The following is a 17,547-nucleotide window of genomic DNA, read 5'->3' on the forward strand; positions in this document are numbered from 1 at the left end:
ATATACATTGACACACACACACGTCCCGACCCCACTGGTATATTCAAAACGGCTCTCTATCTAGGCAGGAGTCGAGACACATGAGTGGTAACAAACCACAGCTTCCGGCCAGGTGTGCAGTGACTCGCCTGGGTTCCTGGCGAGCTCTGGTCCTTCTCTCTCTTGTTGAGGGATAGCCCAAGCGTTGGGGTAAACGGTAGCCTGTCCCGTTCAGTTATTGTTTGACATATAACATAGACGGACACTTGACAGACTTACACGACAAAGAAGTGGTCACGTTCCCTGTAGGAATCCCTAATCCTGGTACTGTCCTAGTAATAGGGCGAATAGGTTTTACAAAGTCTTATTGTGTTGTCCTCACTGCGGTGTAGCAACTGCAGCTATACAACTAGTTAAACTCTTCCTTATAAATGAAGACGTGAGTCGTAGTAAGCTTCAGTTGCTCTTAACTGTGGCTCTTTTTCTCATTGTACAAGGTCAGAGTGAAAACTGTAACAAGACAAATACGAAAATTACCATTAAGCTCTGTAACAGGTGCTTTCCACATGTAAATAAATGTAAATAAAACGTTTTTAACCACAAATATATTGCATGCATTTTTCATGTAAATACTACTTGCTAACATTAACTTATAAATGTAATTATGAAATTATCAACTTACGACGTTGCCTCTGTGACATTTACAGTGATACAATCATGCGGTTGAACACAGAAATGTAGCTGGGTCATTCCTACTATTCGGTGCCCTTTCAGTCTGGTAACTTTCTATCAAAAACTTTAAAATGTTCCATGATTTTATCTCATCATCTGAAGGAGGGCATGTTAAATTATAAGAAAAATATATTGGTCCAGCTCAGGATATTATATTTTAATAATTTTGACCAAATTCTTCACACCTAACATAGGCCAAATGTCCACCCTGTTACGGGACATTCTCATTTCTATTAAAAAATTATTTGAATTCGCAGCTGTTATAAAATTTACATTTTCTTAGAGATATAATGTCCCTTATTTAACCCTGCAAATGTATTTTAACAAAAACTCATAAACAAGCATTATCTTGAGAAAAGACATGTGTTATTTTAGGACACAATGTAATTTCAACACATTTCTTTTAGTATAAAAAGGAATTTTAATGGGATTTGGCCCATTTTTTTAGTAATTTAATTTAGTCAATTTACTCCCTTTAAGCAACCCCAAAGATATACATATTTTTTGATGATTTCATTTAATTATTATCAATAAACACACAGGTAACAGGGTGGACAGAAGAGTAACAGGGTGTACAGGACGTAACAGGGTGGACATCACAATATATATTTCATGAAAGAAAGGCAGTTAATTTACCTTAGAACATTCACATAAACATTGATAATGTAAAAATGATCTTCACTAACAACCCATTAGTGAGGATAACTGCCCCAAACCTATATAGCAAATCAGCAACAGCAAAATACCCCCCCCCCCCCCCCCCCCCACACACACACACACACACACACACACACACACACACACACACACACACACACACACACACACACTTCAACCATCAAATGTACTGCACACCCAAAAGAAACATCAGGAACATTTTTCAGTCTTTGACCTCACAGTTGTCTTGGCAACAGCAAACTATTTATCAGACCAGCAACCCAGGTTTTCTAGGAACTTCCACACTTCCTTCTCTAGCTGGACAGACCTCTTATTCAAAGGTTGTGGCTCTTTCATCAGGCACACAATCTGGTCATCTCTGTACCAGCTAATGTCCTCTCGTGGACCTGGCCAGTAGAACTTGTTGATCCCATTCTTATGCATGCATTTTACTCTTACGTCTTCTTCAACTTCCAGGATGATTCCTGGGTAGGGTTCACCATCATATTTGACATCGCACCACTGCCCAATGTTTTCTTTCATGATGGCCTCAGGCCGTGAAGGCTCTTCAGTGCACTGCAGGCTTGCCTCTTCTCCCAGGCTCACCTCCTTTATCCCATAGCAGGCACAATCCAGTACACCTTTGTCTGCCTGACAAAGGCAAGTTATGTCCCGGTATTTAATTGTCCCTGGAGAGAAACTGATGACTTGGTGGATTTTCATTGTTCCTTTGACAGGAACAAGTGGGGGCGCTTCCATCATTTCCTGCACTTTCCTCTCAACATCTCCTTCTCCCACAAAAAAAAGTTCCACCGAAGTACCCACGCTCCTCAACTGGTGGAGCATAGCCTCTGCGTTGGGGATATCTCCTCCATGGCCGACGATTTGGTCAGCTGATCTTTTAAGGGTACCCCCGACACCATCTGGAGCTCCCTTTCCATGGCTGGCCTCAAAAAAGTTCCAGCTGATATCTTTAAAGCCTTTCTTGAAAGGCTCTTTTGAGATTAGGTAAAAGTTTCCCTACTGTTTGTATTGTGTAGCTGGGCCGTCACTGAAGACATGAAGGCGATTAATCAGAGGGTATCTCTCCCTCACCATGTCTAACACAGGGTCGAGGTGGGCCCAGATAGCTGGGGGATCGTGCCGCCTAGAAGGCGAGATGGAGCAGAACGTCACTGGGGACTGCTCAGCTGCAGTGTACAGCACTCCTGTATGTAGGGTTGCTTGCTGATGTGACCCTCCAAAATGGACCGATTGAATTTCTTGAGAATACTTACAGGAGTAGTTCTCACTGAAATCTACATGTAGTAGACATTCGTTGTTCCTCAAGTTTTCTCTGAGCTGTCTGTAGGCCCCGTACTGCCACCTGATATTAAAGATGTGTCGCCTAAATCTAAACAGCCTGTCATGAAATTCACTTACAAGTTCATCCTCTGTTGTCATCACATTTTTCTTCACAGTGATTGTTGACCTTTTCCCAGACTCCTCTCCATCGTTCACTTTGGTGTTGTCTTCCAGAGACCATTGGGTTAGGGCTATCTCTGTGTTTTCTGGAGCTCTAAGCATTGTATGGGTTGAGTAGACACAGTCTTTACACTCACCATATGCGCAGAGTTTGGATTTGGGATCGCACATTGTTGCATCTACCATCTCCTCAAGGTTCTTTGTTGCTGACAGACCTTGGCTGTACAGGGTGTTGGCCATGAACTGTAAGTTCTCGTGCGTTTTACACTGACAGGTTGCACGATCAGCCTCTGTTGGCACCACAACCCAAAATGGTCTTAAGGTGCAGAAACAAGAGTAAGAGACCTGATGTTCATTTTCTGAAAGGAACTTCTGATGCAGATTCTTCATTGTGTCAGTAAGCAAACGTTTCTGTTTTTTCTTCTTCTTTTGAGTGACAGTTTGCTTTCGTCCTGTTGTCATCCGGCTGACGTCATCTCTTAAATAGAAAGCCTTTACTTTCTGTTTGCATTCAGCCGGTAATCTGTTGCTCTTTTTTCTTTCATAGGTCATGAGCCTTGCATCTGGTCTGTGACATCACTTCTTTGAAAAGCCCAGAGTCGCCTGTGCAGCCCTCTGCAGCCTGTATTTCTTTATAATTTTCCCAGTTGTTGCTTTTGCAATAATTTGCTTCTCCCGCTCCTTCTTAGTGTTTCTGTATTTATTTCTGATGTCCTCAATTATTGATTCCTGCAACAACAATCTTTTCCTAATGGTGTTGTTAACTCTTTGATTGCGCAGCAATGCATCCACTGTAGAACGTGGCGATTTTTTTCCCCCTGCCAAGCGCTGGCACCTCTTGTATTTTTCTTTTTTTCTCTTTTCCCTCTCCAACAAGGCCTTTAGTTCTTCAATATTGTTCTGGAGCATCCTTCTGCCTTGCCTCGCATTCCTCCTTCCAACAACATTTTGCCTAAAACACAAAGCATATTGGCACATTTAAAATACAAGATACTAGAATAGAAGGCCATTATTCACATTAGTGAGTTGTGCTACTTATTATTGTAAAATCATCTGTGACTCAGGCTACGCACTGTTATTATATTTAATATTAGTTGTGTTTCTAGCTTACCAGCAACAAACACACACACACAGATATACACACACAGTAAGGGCAAAAACATATAAGATAATTCAAATCATTCTACCTAATCAACAAAGCTTTCAACTATCAACTTTTTCTGACCTTGAGGGCCCTGGTTGTGGGGAATTTTCTGGCTCTGGAGGAGTGTCTGGACTTGTAGGAGGAGTGTTCATTGACTGAAAGGTCGTCCTGGCTCTGTCATTTTTCCTCAGCTTTCTCTTTCTTTCTCGCCATTTCTTTCTTACTGCTCTCTTCTCTCTTTCGCTTAGGTCTGACACTTTCTTTTTTCTCCCTTCATCAATGTCCTTTCTCCACCTCTCCTTCTCTTTATTGAGGTATTGCTGCCGTCTTTTATGGTCTACATCCCGACGAGCCCTGTAGCGCCGTTGCTTTTCTGTGGCAGACAATGGCGCCATTCCCTGATAATTACATGCAAACCATTTTTAAAAAATCTTATGGAATCTTATGGAAGTATGGAACAAAAAAGGCATAATAATGTATAAAAAATCCAATACAAACTGGAAACACTAGCCCTTTTACATCCACCCTGTTACTATGTGACCCCCTGTTACTGTGTAAAACAGTAACAGGGGGGACAGTAACAGGGGGGACATTTTATGCTAAATTTAGCTATTACTACTCATGTGATGCAGAAGAAGCTAGCTAATGTTGACCACTGAGGAGAATTTTTAACATGTTTTCTAACCATATTTTCAAAATTACAAAAAAGGATCAGTTTCCACTATTTATAAGCATAACATGGTGGACATGTTATGCTTTACCGCATCAGTCAAGCTTTCTAAAACATTGAAAAAAAGGTTGATTAAAGAGTGATACTTACTCTGCTTCTTGTAGATGATTTCCCTCCAAAAAGTAATGTTACTTGTTGAGTCATGTGACTAGAGGGATAGTAGGAGGGGGGTGTTCAGGGGGACTTGCATCAGAGTAACAGGGGGGACAGTCGATTCAGGGACACAACATATTTTAAATACTTAAAGTCTTAAAAATGTTTTAATCACAAAAAATAACATTTGGTAAGGAATATTATAAACAAAGCTATACAACAATAATGACAAATGTAGAATTTCTTTGATTTTTATTACTTATATTTGTAACTGAAGTTGAGCAAACACGATTGGGGACATGGCAGTTTAGTTGTTTGTGCTAAAGTTGGAGGAATTATTTTAAATGCAATTAATCCTGGGGACATACTGTTGTGTTCTACGGTAGAGGGGGGTTAACTATATAAGATGAGCTTTTAAAAATAAGTATTGGCCAGTTTTTACAAAAGATATACCATATTAGGCTATGGGGACTCAAATGGCACCGAATACTAGGAATGACCCAGCTGTGCAAATTCGTTTAGCCTCCTCAGACTACTAAACCAAAACGAACCTATGACCCGGGAACATTAGGGTGAAAACTCCCCTTCAAAATAAGAGCTCTTTCAAAACAAAAGTCCATTCAGATTTATGCGTGAAAGGCAACACACTTATGGTTTCTGAGTGCAACTAAGTCCGGGCACCATGCTGTCTATCCAGACACCATCTTGCTTCTGTCCACCCATCTTGGATCCCTCAGGTGGCCATAATCAAGGTCAATCAAGGGAGCCACTCCCACAGTTAGCACGGCCAGCAGTTACCCACCAGCTTAACATTACCCAACAGTAGGATTTTGACACAATCCCGAAAGGAAACAAAAAGTTTAAATTACGTGACGATCAATCCCACGTCGCGTCTCGTTGCAGCTGGGGCGGTTCTAGACCAATTTTCATGTGGGGGCCAGACTGGGGCCAGTTGTTTAGTTGGAGGGGCACATTGAACCCAGTGCGCAAAATATTTATAATTATTTTTCCCGATAATGACTGGCATTCTTTACAACATTATCCCTTACATTCATTATATAAGCCCAGACCAACATAACGGTTGTGCGCGAGAGACATACATATGTACGCTTCCCACTTTTGTAAATACCATATATACATTACATTCGGAAAATTGCCAAATTTGGTCAATGGGATTTACTGTTAACCTGTCCTAAATGTGCATGTGTGGTACAGCGCCTCCATGTGGCAGCAGAAACAATGGTTTTAAAACTGGTTTGGTTATAGTGGATAGACCTTTTCACACTTAATATGTTCTGTTGAAACACAACTATGAGAAGGGGAACCTGCTTTTTTGTGTTTTACTTGGGTGCAAATGAGATAGTAACACTGAAGAATTTTTCACAACTTAACTGATCAGGTTATGGGTGAATAAATGTGCCATTTTTACCATAAAAAAATGTTGTCTTTTCCCTTTATTTTCTTCTGGGAGTACACCAGAATGCTTAATTGACATGTTAAAATAGCAAAATGTGTCTGGGGGGGTTGGCCCCGGACCCCCCTTCAACGGTTTAGGTTGTCACCTTTTTCAACCCCTATGAGTTTGCAGGAATGATAATTAGTCTGAGTAAAAGCTGTGTGTTGTGTTGAAGACCAGAGCAGCAGCAGGAAGCAGACTCCCCTGGACCCAGCTGTGTCTCCATGAAGAGTGACCACTCTATTGATCCACCTGTTAACTTTAAAGATGGAAATCAGCCACCTTCTAAGAAAAGGTGAGGATTCAGCCAATACATCAGGGCTGTTCAACTGGCGGCCAGCGGATCATCTTGATCCGGCCCGCCGATCATTGATCAGAACATAACAACGTCCGACCACAGGACCACTTGGTGCTGGACTGATTAATGGCTGAGGCTGTTTATTCTGCTGTTTGAATCGTATGAATGAAATGAATATTAAGACGACTTGTAGCAGACTTTACAGGTTTAATGATAGAAGGTTCAACGTCTTTCAAACGGCCCCATTTATTGAGTCGGTTTGAATTGATCTTTGGAGGTGAAGTTAATAATTGAAACCAATAATACATGTAGAATAACACAAGTCTGTGTAGAAATGTAGAAACTGACGACTGTATTCTCTATGTTAGCTAATCACATTGTGAAGCAACACTCTATGCACAGTATGAAGGGTACTTAATGTGTTTTGATGACAACATGTACAGTGTTTCCAATACATAGACCAATGTGTGGCGTAGCGCCACAGAATGAACACCGAGCGCCACAAATTGATTCTGCTTTTCATTTTTTTTTTTGCAATTTTGAAATATAAATATCGTTCCGCTCATTCATCTCCGCATAACACTCTTTCTCCCTGTCATTCTCGTTCATACACACACACAGAGACAAGCGTGCATACATGCCAATGGTGCGCGGGTACGCTACCACTTATTGGATAAACCCGCGTATCACTGATGCATGCACACGCACTGACAGCGGAGTCGGCCGCTCCTCCTCTCAACGCGCCTACAGAGGAAAACCCGAAGCAGCGGGATATTTTCGATTAATGTGTAATGCGGTTATAGTTTATATATTACGGTGTTAGACCCCCAGGTATGATAATTAGTCTGAGTAAAAGCTGTGTGTTGTGTTGAAGACCAGAGCAGCAGCAGGAAGCAGACTCCCCTGGACCCAGCTGTGTCTCCATGAAGAGTGACCACTCTATTGATCCACCTGTTAACTTTAAAGATGGAAATCAGCCACCTTCTAAGAAAAGGTGAGGATTCAGCCAATACATCAGGGCTGTTCAACTGGCAGCCCGCGGATCATCTTGATCCGGCCCGCCGATCATTAATCAGAACATAACAACGTCTCTGTGTGTGTGTGTGTGTGTGTGTGTGTGTGTGCGTGTGTGCGTGTGTGTGTGTGTGTGTTGTCAACAGACGTCAGGAGAAGTCGAAGGTTACCAGTTCCCAGTCTGGACAGCAGTATCAAACAGAGCTGATCAGGGTGTGTAAATATCCAACAAGACATTTAACTTCAGCTATACATTAACATCAGAAAGCATCTCTTTTGGAGCTAACAGTCTCCAGGCTTCCCTCTTTAGACCAGCGGACGTGAATCCAGGACAGATGCTTCTGATGTCCTCAGTGAGTTCAGAGTAAAGTTCTCCTTGATGTTTGTTCTGTTCCAGAGGGCTGAGGAGAACGCACACGCTTTCCTAGACAAGGAGCTGAAGAAGCTCTGGAGGGATCTCTTCTCAGATTACCCACAATGCTCAGAGAGTCAGAGGGAGGAGGTGGATGGTAAGAACGAGGAGCAGAGGAGGCGCGCCATAGAGGGAGTGGTGGACATCACAAAGCTCTGCCTGATGGAGATGAACCAGGAGGAACTGGCCGACACACTGTGGGGCGGTAAGAGACTTATTTTGAAGACAGAAAATACTCTTATTTTGAAAACAAAGCAGTAAGCAACTTTTATTTGAAAATGAAGATAATGTTATTTTGAAAACGAGGAGACTCATGCGGAAAAAAGAGACTGAAAAAAGTAGAAATAGACTTTCGGGTTTAATGGTTTGATCCAGATATGTAGGGTTATTGTGGGGGTATCAGGTTAAATGGTTTGATCCAGATATGTAGGGTTATTGTGGGGGTATCAGGTTAAATGGTTTGATCCAGATATGTAGGGTTATTGTGGGGGTATCAGGTTAAATGGTTTGATCCAGATATGTAGGGTTATTGTGGGGGTATCAGGTTAAATGGTTTGATCCAGATATATAGGGTTATTGTGGGGGTATCAGGTTAAATGGTTTGATCCAGATATGTAGGGTTATTGTGGGGGTATCAGGTTAAATGGTTTGATCCAGATATGTAGGGTTATTGTTGGGGTATCAGGTTAAATGGTTTGATCCATAAATGTAGGGTTATTGTTGGTCTATCAGGTTAAAGAATGTTAGACATTATACTGCAGATCAACTGCAAAATAACTCAGTGGAAGAGATGCAACGCTATCTTGTTATATCAGCATAACAAGTCACTTAATACTGATTCACTATCATTATCATTATCAATAGACAAATCATATTACTGTGGAAATAACAAAATGGTCCTGAATATTTTGAATCTGTAACATGCAGTCCTTTTCATGACCAGCTTCTCTGACCACAAGTAATGAAGCCACTAAAGATCATGAAGTTGATCATTTAACAGGAAATATTGACCTGCTTCCACTGATGTCACCATCCACTAACTGATGTCTTCTGTTGTTTTCTCTTTTAGGATCTGACGCTGTCAAGTGCCAACATAAAATCAAGTCTGATTTGAAGAAGAAGTTCAAGTGTGTGTCTGAGGGAATCGCTATAGCAGGACATTCAACACCTCTAAACGACTTCTACACAGAGATCTTCATCACAGAGAGAGGCAGTGGAGAGGTCAACCAGGAACATGAGTTCAGACTGATTGAAACAGCTTCCAGGAAACACGCCAAGGAAGAAACACCAATCAAATGTGAAGACATCTTTAAACCCTTACCTGGACAAGATCAACCAGATAAACCAATCAGGACAATAATGACAACTGGAGTGGCCGGCATTGGTAAAACCATCTTAACACAAAAGTTCACTCTGGACTGGGCTGAAGGCAACGCCAACCATGACATGCACTTCACATTTCTCTTAACTTTCAGAGAGCTGAATTTACTGAAAGAGAAAGAGTTTAGCTTGGTGGAACTTCTTCATCACTTCTTTAATGAGACCAAAGAAGCAGCAATCTGCAGATTCGACCGGTTCCAAGTTATCTTCATCTTGGATGGTCTGGATGAGTGTCGACTTCCTCTGGACTTCCAGAACAACCCGATCTGGACTGATGCCACAAAGTCCACCTTGGTGGACGTGCTGCTGACAAACCTCATCAGGGGCGACCTGCTTCGCTCCGCTCGCATCTGGATAACCACACGCCCTGCGGCAGCCAATCAGATCCCTGCTGAGTGTGTTGACATGCTAACAGAGGTGAGAGGGTTCACCGACCCACAGAAGGAGGACTACTTCAGGAAGAGATTCAGAGAGGAGATGCTGGCCAACACAATCATCTCCCACGTCAAGAAATCACGAAGCCTCCACATCATGTGTCACATCCCAGTCTTCTGTTGGATCACTGCTACAGTTCTGGAGGACTTCTTCAAAACATCCCAGCTAGGAGAAGAGACGCCCAAGACCATGACTCAGATGTACAGTCACTTCCTGAGGGTTCAGTCCATTCAGGGGGACAGGAAGTATCATGGGAGAGCTGAAACAGATCCACACTGGAGTTCAGAGAGCAGGAAGATCATTGTTTCTCTGGGAAAACTGGCTTTTGACCAGCTGGAGAAAGGCAACCTGATCTTCTATGAGGCAGACCTGGCAGAGTGTGACATCAATATCACAGCAGCCTCAGTGTACTCAGGAGTGTTCACCCAGATCTTTAAAGAGGAGTTTGGACTGTACCAGGACAAAGTGTTCTGCTTTGTCCACCTGAGCATCCAGGAGTTTCTGGCTGCCCTTTATGTTTTCTGGTCCTTCGTCAACAATGGGGTAAATTTGCTCAGAAAAGAACAGCCAACCTCCAGGGAAGATGAACTCCTCTTCTACCAGAGTGCTGTGGACAAGGCCTTAGAGAGTGAGAACGGACACCTGGACTTGTTCCTCCGCTTCCTCCTGGGCCTCTCTCTGGAGACCAATCGGAATCTCCTACAAGGTCTGCTGGGAAAAAAAGGAAGTAGATCACTGATCACTCCGATTAAAGAGACAGGAAGGGGCTCACAGACCAATCGGAAAACAGTGTCTTACATCAAGGGGAAGATTGGCGGAGATCTCTCTACAGAGCGAAGCATCAATCTGTTCCATTGTCTGAATGAGCTGAACGACTGCTCTCTAGTGAAAGATATCCAACAGTCCCTGACATCAGGAAGTCTCTCCACAGAATCTCTCTATCCTGCTCAGTGGTCAGCTCTGGTCTTCATCTTACTCTCATCAGAAGAGGAGCAGGACGTGTTTGACCTGAAGAAATACAAAGCTACAGAGAAGGGTCTCCTGAAGCTGCTGCCAGTGTTCAAAGCCTCCACAACGTACCTGTATGTTCAATAAAAACATGTATTACAATACAGACAACACTATATAAATAATACTAGAATATATAAGTTAATTTAACTAACAAAACATATCTGTAAGTTCACTAATAACATGTATAACAATAATTGTATAATAATATACAGAAAACTAGAATATAAATGGTATAATAAAATAAAAATCCTATTTGTACGTTCACTAATAACATACAACATATGTTATTAGTTATACAACAATATATGTTATGCAACAATACACACAAAAATAATATACATAAAACTAGAAAATAAAAGTTATAACATAGAAAATCATCTCTGTACGTTCAGTTATAACGTATTATATTACACACAACACAAAATAATTAATACTACGATATAAAAGCAGTAATGATTTATTTACTTAACATACACCCCAATCAAAAAATAAATCAAAATAAATGTTAAGATCCAATGTTTTAAACATTAGTTAAACTAAACACTTTTCTAATAAAGATGAAGACAATAACTTAATTATGTTAAAAGTAAAAGTTACACTGATTATTAAATTAACATTTATGGATTGAATGTAGTTCAATTAATAAAACATCTCTATTTAAAGTTTTCAACACGTCCTTAATTATGTTAACAGTAAATTAGGTAAGATATTTTAAACACAGTTCTTAACATGTGATTATTGTGTGTGAGCAGGCTGAATGGCTGTCATCTGTCAGAGAGATGCTGTGAAGCCCTGGCCTCAGTTCTCAGCTCCAACTCCTGTAGTCTGAGAGAGCTGGACCTGAGTACCAATGATCTGCAGGATTCAGGAGTGAAGCTGCTCTCTGCTGGACTGGGGAGTCCACACTGTACACTGGAAACTCTCAGGTCAGTTTTACCCAATGGTCAGTTACACCACAAGTTCCATATCAGAGGATATGGAACAGATTTCCCTCCAGAAAGTTAACTTGTCTAAATTAATAAGTAAAATATGTCCTCTCAGGGCTCAAGACACATTTTCTACTGGTGATGCTAACTTTTTTAATTTGGTGGCACCCTAACAAATGTGGTCGCACCCCTTTATTAGATGTGAGAATGCTCTTGGTCACTTACCATCCATCTGTCTCTATTCGAACGCTCCGTTCACTTGCATGGGCCTTCACAACTTCCGGCAGTGAATTATTTTTTGATAATTCACCGTTGCCAAGCATATAATGACCGCTGTCAAGGAATGTGTTGATTTTTTGCCATCTTTCGTATCACTCCGCAAGTAGTCCGGTAGCTTAACAACCCCAGCGTGCCCGGTTGCTAAGCGACGTAAACGTCTTTGGCAGACTATTTCTCTGCTGATCAACCTCACAAATGGTAATTGTAAAAAGACAGACTGTGTGAAGTTATTTTTTCGTTTTGTCAAGTGGCCGTGTAATAAGCGGGATAATGTGTGTGAGGCAAGACCCCTCCGCTTCGCGCCGCTGTCCGCTTCGCCCTGTCAGGGCTTATTTTCCCGATAATTCCCGATAATATGCCGTTCTATACATTATCCCTTACATAATAACTGGCTGCTGATTGGATAATATACTCAAATTCGGATTCATCGTCTTCTCTGGGTCATCCAGAATAGTGCATTTCTTCACATGCTCTTTAATAGCTTTAGTGCTGTGGTGACATTTAAATGAAACTTTGCACAAAGTACAAACCAGTGTTTTAGTTTTCTGATCAAAGCAGAGTGTCTTCAGGGGAACTTAAGTGGGTCGTGTTTCCCAATAGAGCGATCACACCGGCGACGCAAGACAGCCACGCTTTAACTCAGCACTGAACTAAACCTTGGCAGTCTGCGTGCATCCCAGCGCCATTACCACTCATCTTATCAAACACAAGACCTCATCTCACTCTTTTTGTGTTGCCATGAGAGTAAAAGGTGTACGTTGGATTCAGTTGTTTAATGATGGTATAAGGTGTATGCTTTATTACATTCTATTCTACTCATAATCATTTAGTCAGACAGTAAGGTGGACTTAAGACGTGTTTAGTTGAATGACAGTTTCTTCTTAGAACTGGCTCTTTTTGGGGACATATTCAGGCTTTTTGTTTAATTTTTATTCATCTAACCTCTAAATAAGTCATATTTTAAAGATCTACTGTATTGACATTTGGTTAAACTAATAAAACCTCTAATAACAAATTTCAAATAATACATTAAACACAGTTCCTAACCTGTTCCATTTACTTTGTATGAGGTGTGTGTTGTAACACATTCTTAGATTGTAAATGATGATATAAGATGTGTGTGTTGTAACATTTCTAATCTTCTTATAATGTAATCAGACATTAATCTGGACTTTCAAGTTATTTATTAAGGTATGATAACAGCCTCTACATATAACTATTTTTAAGGGAAGTATAATGGTACAATTTGATTATGAACTATGTGAAATCATACTCTCAATATTTAAGGATCCAGTTTATTAACATTAATTATATTTTTTGTTCATCTGTGTAAAATTACTTTGGTTTAAATTCTCCTAAAACATGAATCACAGTTCCTAACATGTTGAGTTTATTGTGTGTTCAGGCTGAATGGCTGTCATCTGTCAGAGAGATGCTGTGAAGCTCTGGCCTCAGTTCTCAGCTCCAACTCCTCCAGTCTGAGAGAGCTGGACCTGAGTACCAATGATCTGCAGGATTCAGGAGTGGAGCTGCTCTCTGCTGGACTGGGGAGTCCACAGTGTGCACTGGAAACTCTCAGGTCAGTTTTTCTCAATGGTCAAACAGTTCAGAAAAGTTAAAGTTAAAAAAAGTTAAAAGGTCTAAATAAATAAGTAAAATATGTCCTCTCAAGTCTCGAGACACATTTTCGACTAGTGCCACTAACTTTTTAATTTGGTGGTACCCTAACAAATGTGGTCGCACCCCTTTAATAGACGTGAAAATGTCCTTGGTCACGTACCATCCATCTGTGTCCATTCATGTGAACAGATTCACTCACTTTTAATAAGTTGCTAATCGTTCGATTGCATAGGGGGTCTTTTCTGTTTTTACCGCCAGCACCTCGACATCTCTTTCCTCACCAACCAACTCTTCATCCTCCTCAATCAAATAAATACTAATAATAACCGGCTGCTGATTGGATAATATACTCCAATTAGGATTTATCTTCTTCTCTGGGTCATCCAGAATAGTGCATTTCTTCACATGCTCTTGAATAGCGCTAGTGCTGCGGTGAAATTTAAATGAAACTTTGCACAAAGTACAAACCAGTGTTTTCGTTTTCTGATTAAAGCAGAGTGTCTTCAGGGGAACTTAAGTGGGTCGTGTTTCCCAATAGAGTGATCACACCGGCGCCGCAATACAGCCACGCTTTAAGTCAGCACTGAACTAAACCTTGGAGTTAATAGAACTTAAAACTGTTTTTAAGGGTAACTAATACATTTTTCCCTTAAAAGACACTTCACTTCAAAGTTCATAAACACATTTTAAGGGTATAATGATACGATTTCTTGATGAACTATGTTCAATTTAACTCTTAATATTTCAAGATCCAGTTCATGAATATTTATTATATTTTTTGTTCATGTTTGTTAAAATACATTGGTTTTAATTATCCTAAAATATTAATCCAAGTTCCTAACATGTTTATTGTGTGTGAAGGCTGAATGGCTGTCATCTGTCACAGAGATGCTGTGAAGCTCTGGCCTCAGTTCTCAGCTCAGACTCCTCTAGTCTGAGAGAGCTGGACCTGAGTACCAATGATCTGCAGGATTCAGGAGTGAAGCTGCTCTCTGCTGGACTGGGGAGTCCACACTGTACACTGGAAACTCTCAGGTCAGTTTTACTCAACAGTTACAACACAAATTCCACATCAGAGGACATTCACCAGATTTACCTCTAGAAACGTAATAATTTGTGTGTGTGTGTGTGTGTGTGTGTGTGTGTGTGTGTGTGTGTGAAGTTTGTCTGGCTGCCTGGTCACACAGGAAGGCTGTGCTTCTCTGGCCTCAGCTCTGAGCTCCAACCCCTCTCATCTGAGAGAGCTGGACCTGAGCTACAATCACCCAGGAGACTCTGGAGCTGCGCTGCTCTCTGCTGGACTGGAGGATCCACTCTGGAGACTGGACACTCTCAGGTATGGAGAGGACAGCTCACCACTCAGGGACAAAGTCTCCTTCAAGGATTCATGCCGCTGCTAGATGAAGTGGTTTGAGATGATGAAGGTGAATGTTTGAACATGCTGTTCTCACTTTGTTTACCCCCCAGTGTGGAGCATGGTGGAGGGTGGAGGCTGAAACCAGCTCTAAAGAAGTGTAAGTGTCTGTTTGATTCATCACAACACATACTCACTATTGAAATGTTTCCCTGTGTTGATGTATGTCTAGTATGTTTGTGTCGGTGTGTGTACGTATGTGTACATGTCTATGCATAGTATATATGAACCAGTTCTATGGTACCAACAGTTAGTTTCCAGCCTGTATGTGAGCTCAGCTGGTTCAGGCTGTTGTTTACACAGGTGGATTACAATGGGTGTGTATCGGAACCTTTCAAAGTCTATCTAGTCTATATCTTGAAAATTATGTTGATGATAAGTAAAGATATTCCAGAGGAGCAATGAGCTCATCATGCTGGACGTTTTGATGTGTAATATGTGTACGTCGCGTAAATATTACGGTAGGAGATTCAGTTTATACATTTTTCTAGGCTTCAATGTTTGAATGGGAAAGCCACTCACACACACATGGGATTTACATTTAAGTTTAACTTAAATGATCTTATAATGTTCACAAATATTTCTAAAGCTATAGCACACTAGTCCACTATAGTAGCTCTGATATGATTTAGTCTTTCTGTGTTAATGTTTGTAGAGTAAATAAACGTGAAACAGGGCGAAGAATGCAAGAGAACAGTACTAGTGATGATGATGATGAAGAAGGGTTCAGCAGCTCATCATGTCTGGTTCTCCCTCAGATGCCTGTGAACTCACACTGGACCCCAACACGGCCCACAGACTCCTCTCTCTGTCTGAGGACAACAGGAAGGTGACGCTGGTTGGAGAGGACCAGTCGTGTCCGGATCACCCAGAGAGATTTGACCACTGGGACCAGGTGTTGGGTAGAGAGGCTCTGACTGGCCGCTGTTACTGGGAGGTAGAGAGGGAAGGAGGTGTTGTTATAGGAGTGACATACAGAGGAATCACAAGGAGAGGAGAGGGTGCTGACAGCATGCTTGGAAGGAACAACAAGTCCTGGAGTCTTGATTGTGGTGATGATCGTTACGTTGCCTGGTACAACGGTAGATATACAGACATCCGTCTCCCCCCTGCTGGCTCCACCAGAGTAGGAGTGTATCTGGACCGGCCTGCTGGCTCTCTGTCCTTCTACAGAGTGTCCCCAGGTGGAGGAGGGTCCTCAGACACACTGACACACCTCCACACCTTCTGGTCCTCCTTCACCCAGGAGGACCTCCTCCCTGGGTTTGGGTTATGGGAGGGTTCCTCAGCGTCTCTGTGTCAGTTGTAGACAAACACACACACACACACACACACACACACACACACACACTCTCTTGGGCTTCTGAAAGTTGATCTTGATAACCCATAAAGGAAGAGACTTTTAAAGGCCCACTATGGAGGATCTGCCATTTCTTCGCTGTTTTCTTGGTTTGCGCTCACACTTTACACTTTACTTTACTTTACTTTTTTTTCACAGTATTTGAAGACGTGACCGAATTTAAGCTGTGGTGCAGAATTACAGCCACTACGAGCCAGTCGCACATTGAGCTTTCCCCAAACGGGTCGTTCCGGTGTCTGTAGCTTTAATAAGAGGCATAGGCCGCGGGCGCTAGGGGCCCCTGTAGTAGGGGGGGCCCCCAACCAAGCCCCCAAAGAAAAAAAGAAATGCTATATATATTTATTTTTTTTATACACAAACAGAGACGAAGCAAGACAAGTCTAAATGCGAAAAAAAATGAAGGGTTAGGAAATTAAGAATATAATGAATAATATAATATAATGAATTATATATATTACGTATTATAATGAATGAATTACCCAAGCGGCTCAAATAAAAGAAAAAGCTAAATAACGTATTTGGCAACGCTGCCAAAGATGACACCATTTTACGGCTACTGTTGGGGATACAGACGGGAACAGCGACGTCCAAAGCGTTGAACACGCTACAGCAGCAGCTAGCTGTGAAGTGGCGCTAGGGGAAGACCTGTGAGAAGACGTCAATAAGTAGGACTGTCTCAGAAGCGTGTGATGTGGAGAACAGTCTATCTTTTCTCTCTCATGGAGGATTAGGTCCCTCTCTCTCTCTCACATAGGTTTGTTTGTAGAATGTTTGAAATGTTCAATCTCAACTGTAATGCCAATTCACTTACAATATCCTGTATCTTGTACATGGGTTTGTTTGTAGAATGATTGAATCTAAATACTTGTCTTGCTGGTTACATTGATATTGATTTGATCTTAAAAAAAAGAATAAACAGTGCTGATTTTCCTGGCATTTTGGTGAAGACAGGTGTCATCTGAAACCTTATTCTGTGTGTGTGTGTGTGTGTGTGTGTGTGTGGAGAGTTCAGCTGAAAGGTACTGGGTTTGATCCCCAATCTCTGCAGCCTAACATTTAGCAACCTATAGAGCAAGATGCCTACCCCTCCCTGTTATCCACATATATCATTATTCACTGTCTAACCCCTCCCTGTTATCCACA

General features: G+C 41.6%; 1 protein-coding gene across 9 annotated transcripts in view; it reads left to right on the top strand.

Annotated features, from left to right (window-relative positions):
• Positions 1-17,322, top strand: part of LOC307074323 (protein NLRC3-like) — a 270,634-nt gene extending 253,312 nt beyond the window's left edge. For 8 of the 9 annotated variants that reach the window (XM_079734412.1, XM_079734413.1, XM_079734416.1 and 5 more), the window contains exons 8-15: positions 7,965-8,184; positions 9,049-10,876; positions 11,558-11,731; positions 13,416-13,589; positions 14,492-14,665; positions 14,793-14,966; positions 15,098-15,144; positions 15,803-17,322. In XM_079734412.1, the coding sequence (XP_079590538.1) occupies positions 7,965-8,184; positions 9,049-10,876; positions 11,558-11,731; positions 13,416-13,589; positions 14,492-14,665; positions 14,793-14,966; positions 15,098-15,144; positions 15,803-16,353 (3,342 nt within the window). In that variant the 3' untranslated portion in view covers positions 16,354-17,322. Of the gene's footprint in view, positions 1-6,430; positions 6,551-7,427; positions 7,548-7,713; positions 7,781-7,964; positions 8,185-9,048; positions 10,877-11,557; positions 11,732-13,415; positions 13,590-14,491; positions 14,666-14,792; positions 14,967-15,097; positions 15,145-15,802 lie in introns of all 9 variants that reach the window. The other variant, XM_079734418.1, reaches the window with a different exon arrangement.
• The last annotated feature ends 225 nt before the right edge of the window (positions 17,323-17,547 follow it).

The sequence above is a fragment of the Pollachius pollachius genome, assembly GCF_949987615.1.
Source record: "Pollachius pollachius genome assembly, chromosome: 4".
NCBI lineage: Eukaryota > Metazoa > Chordata > Actinopteri > Gadiformes > Gadidae > Pollachius > Pollachius pollachius.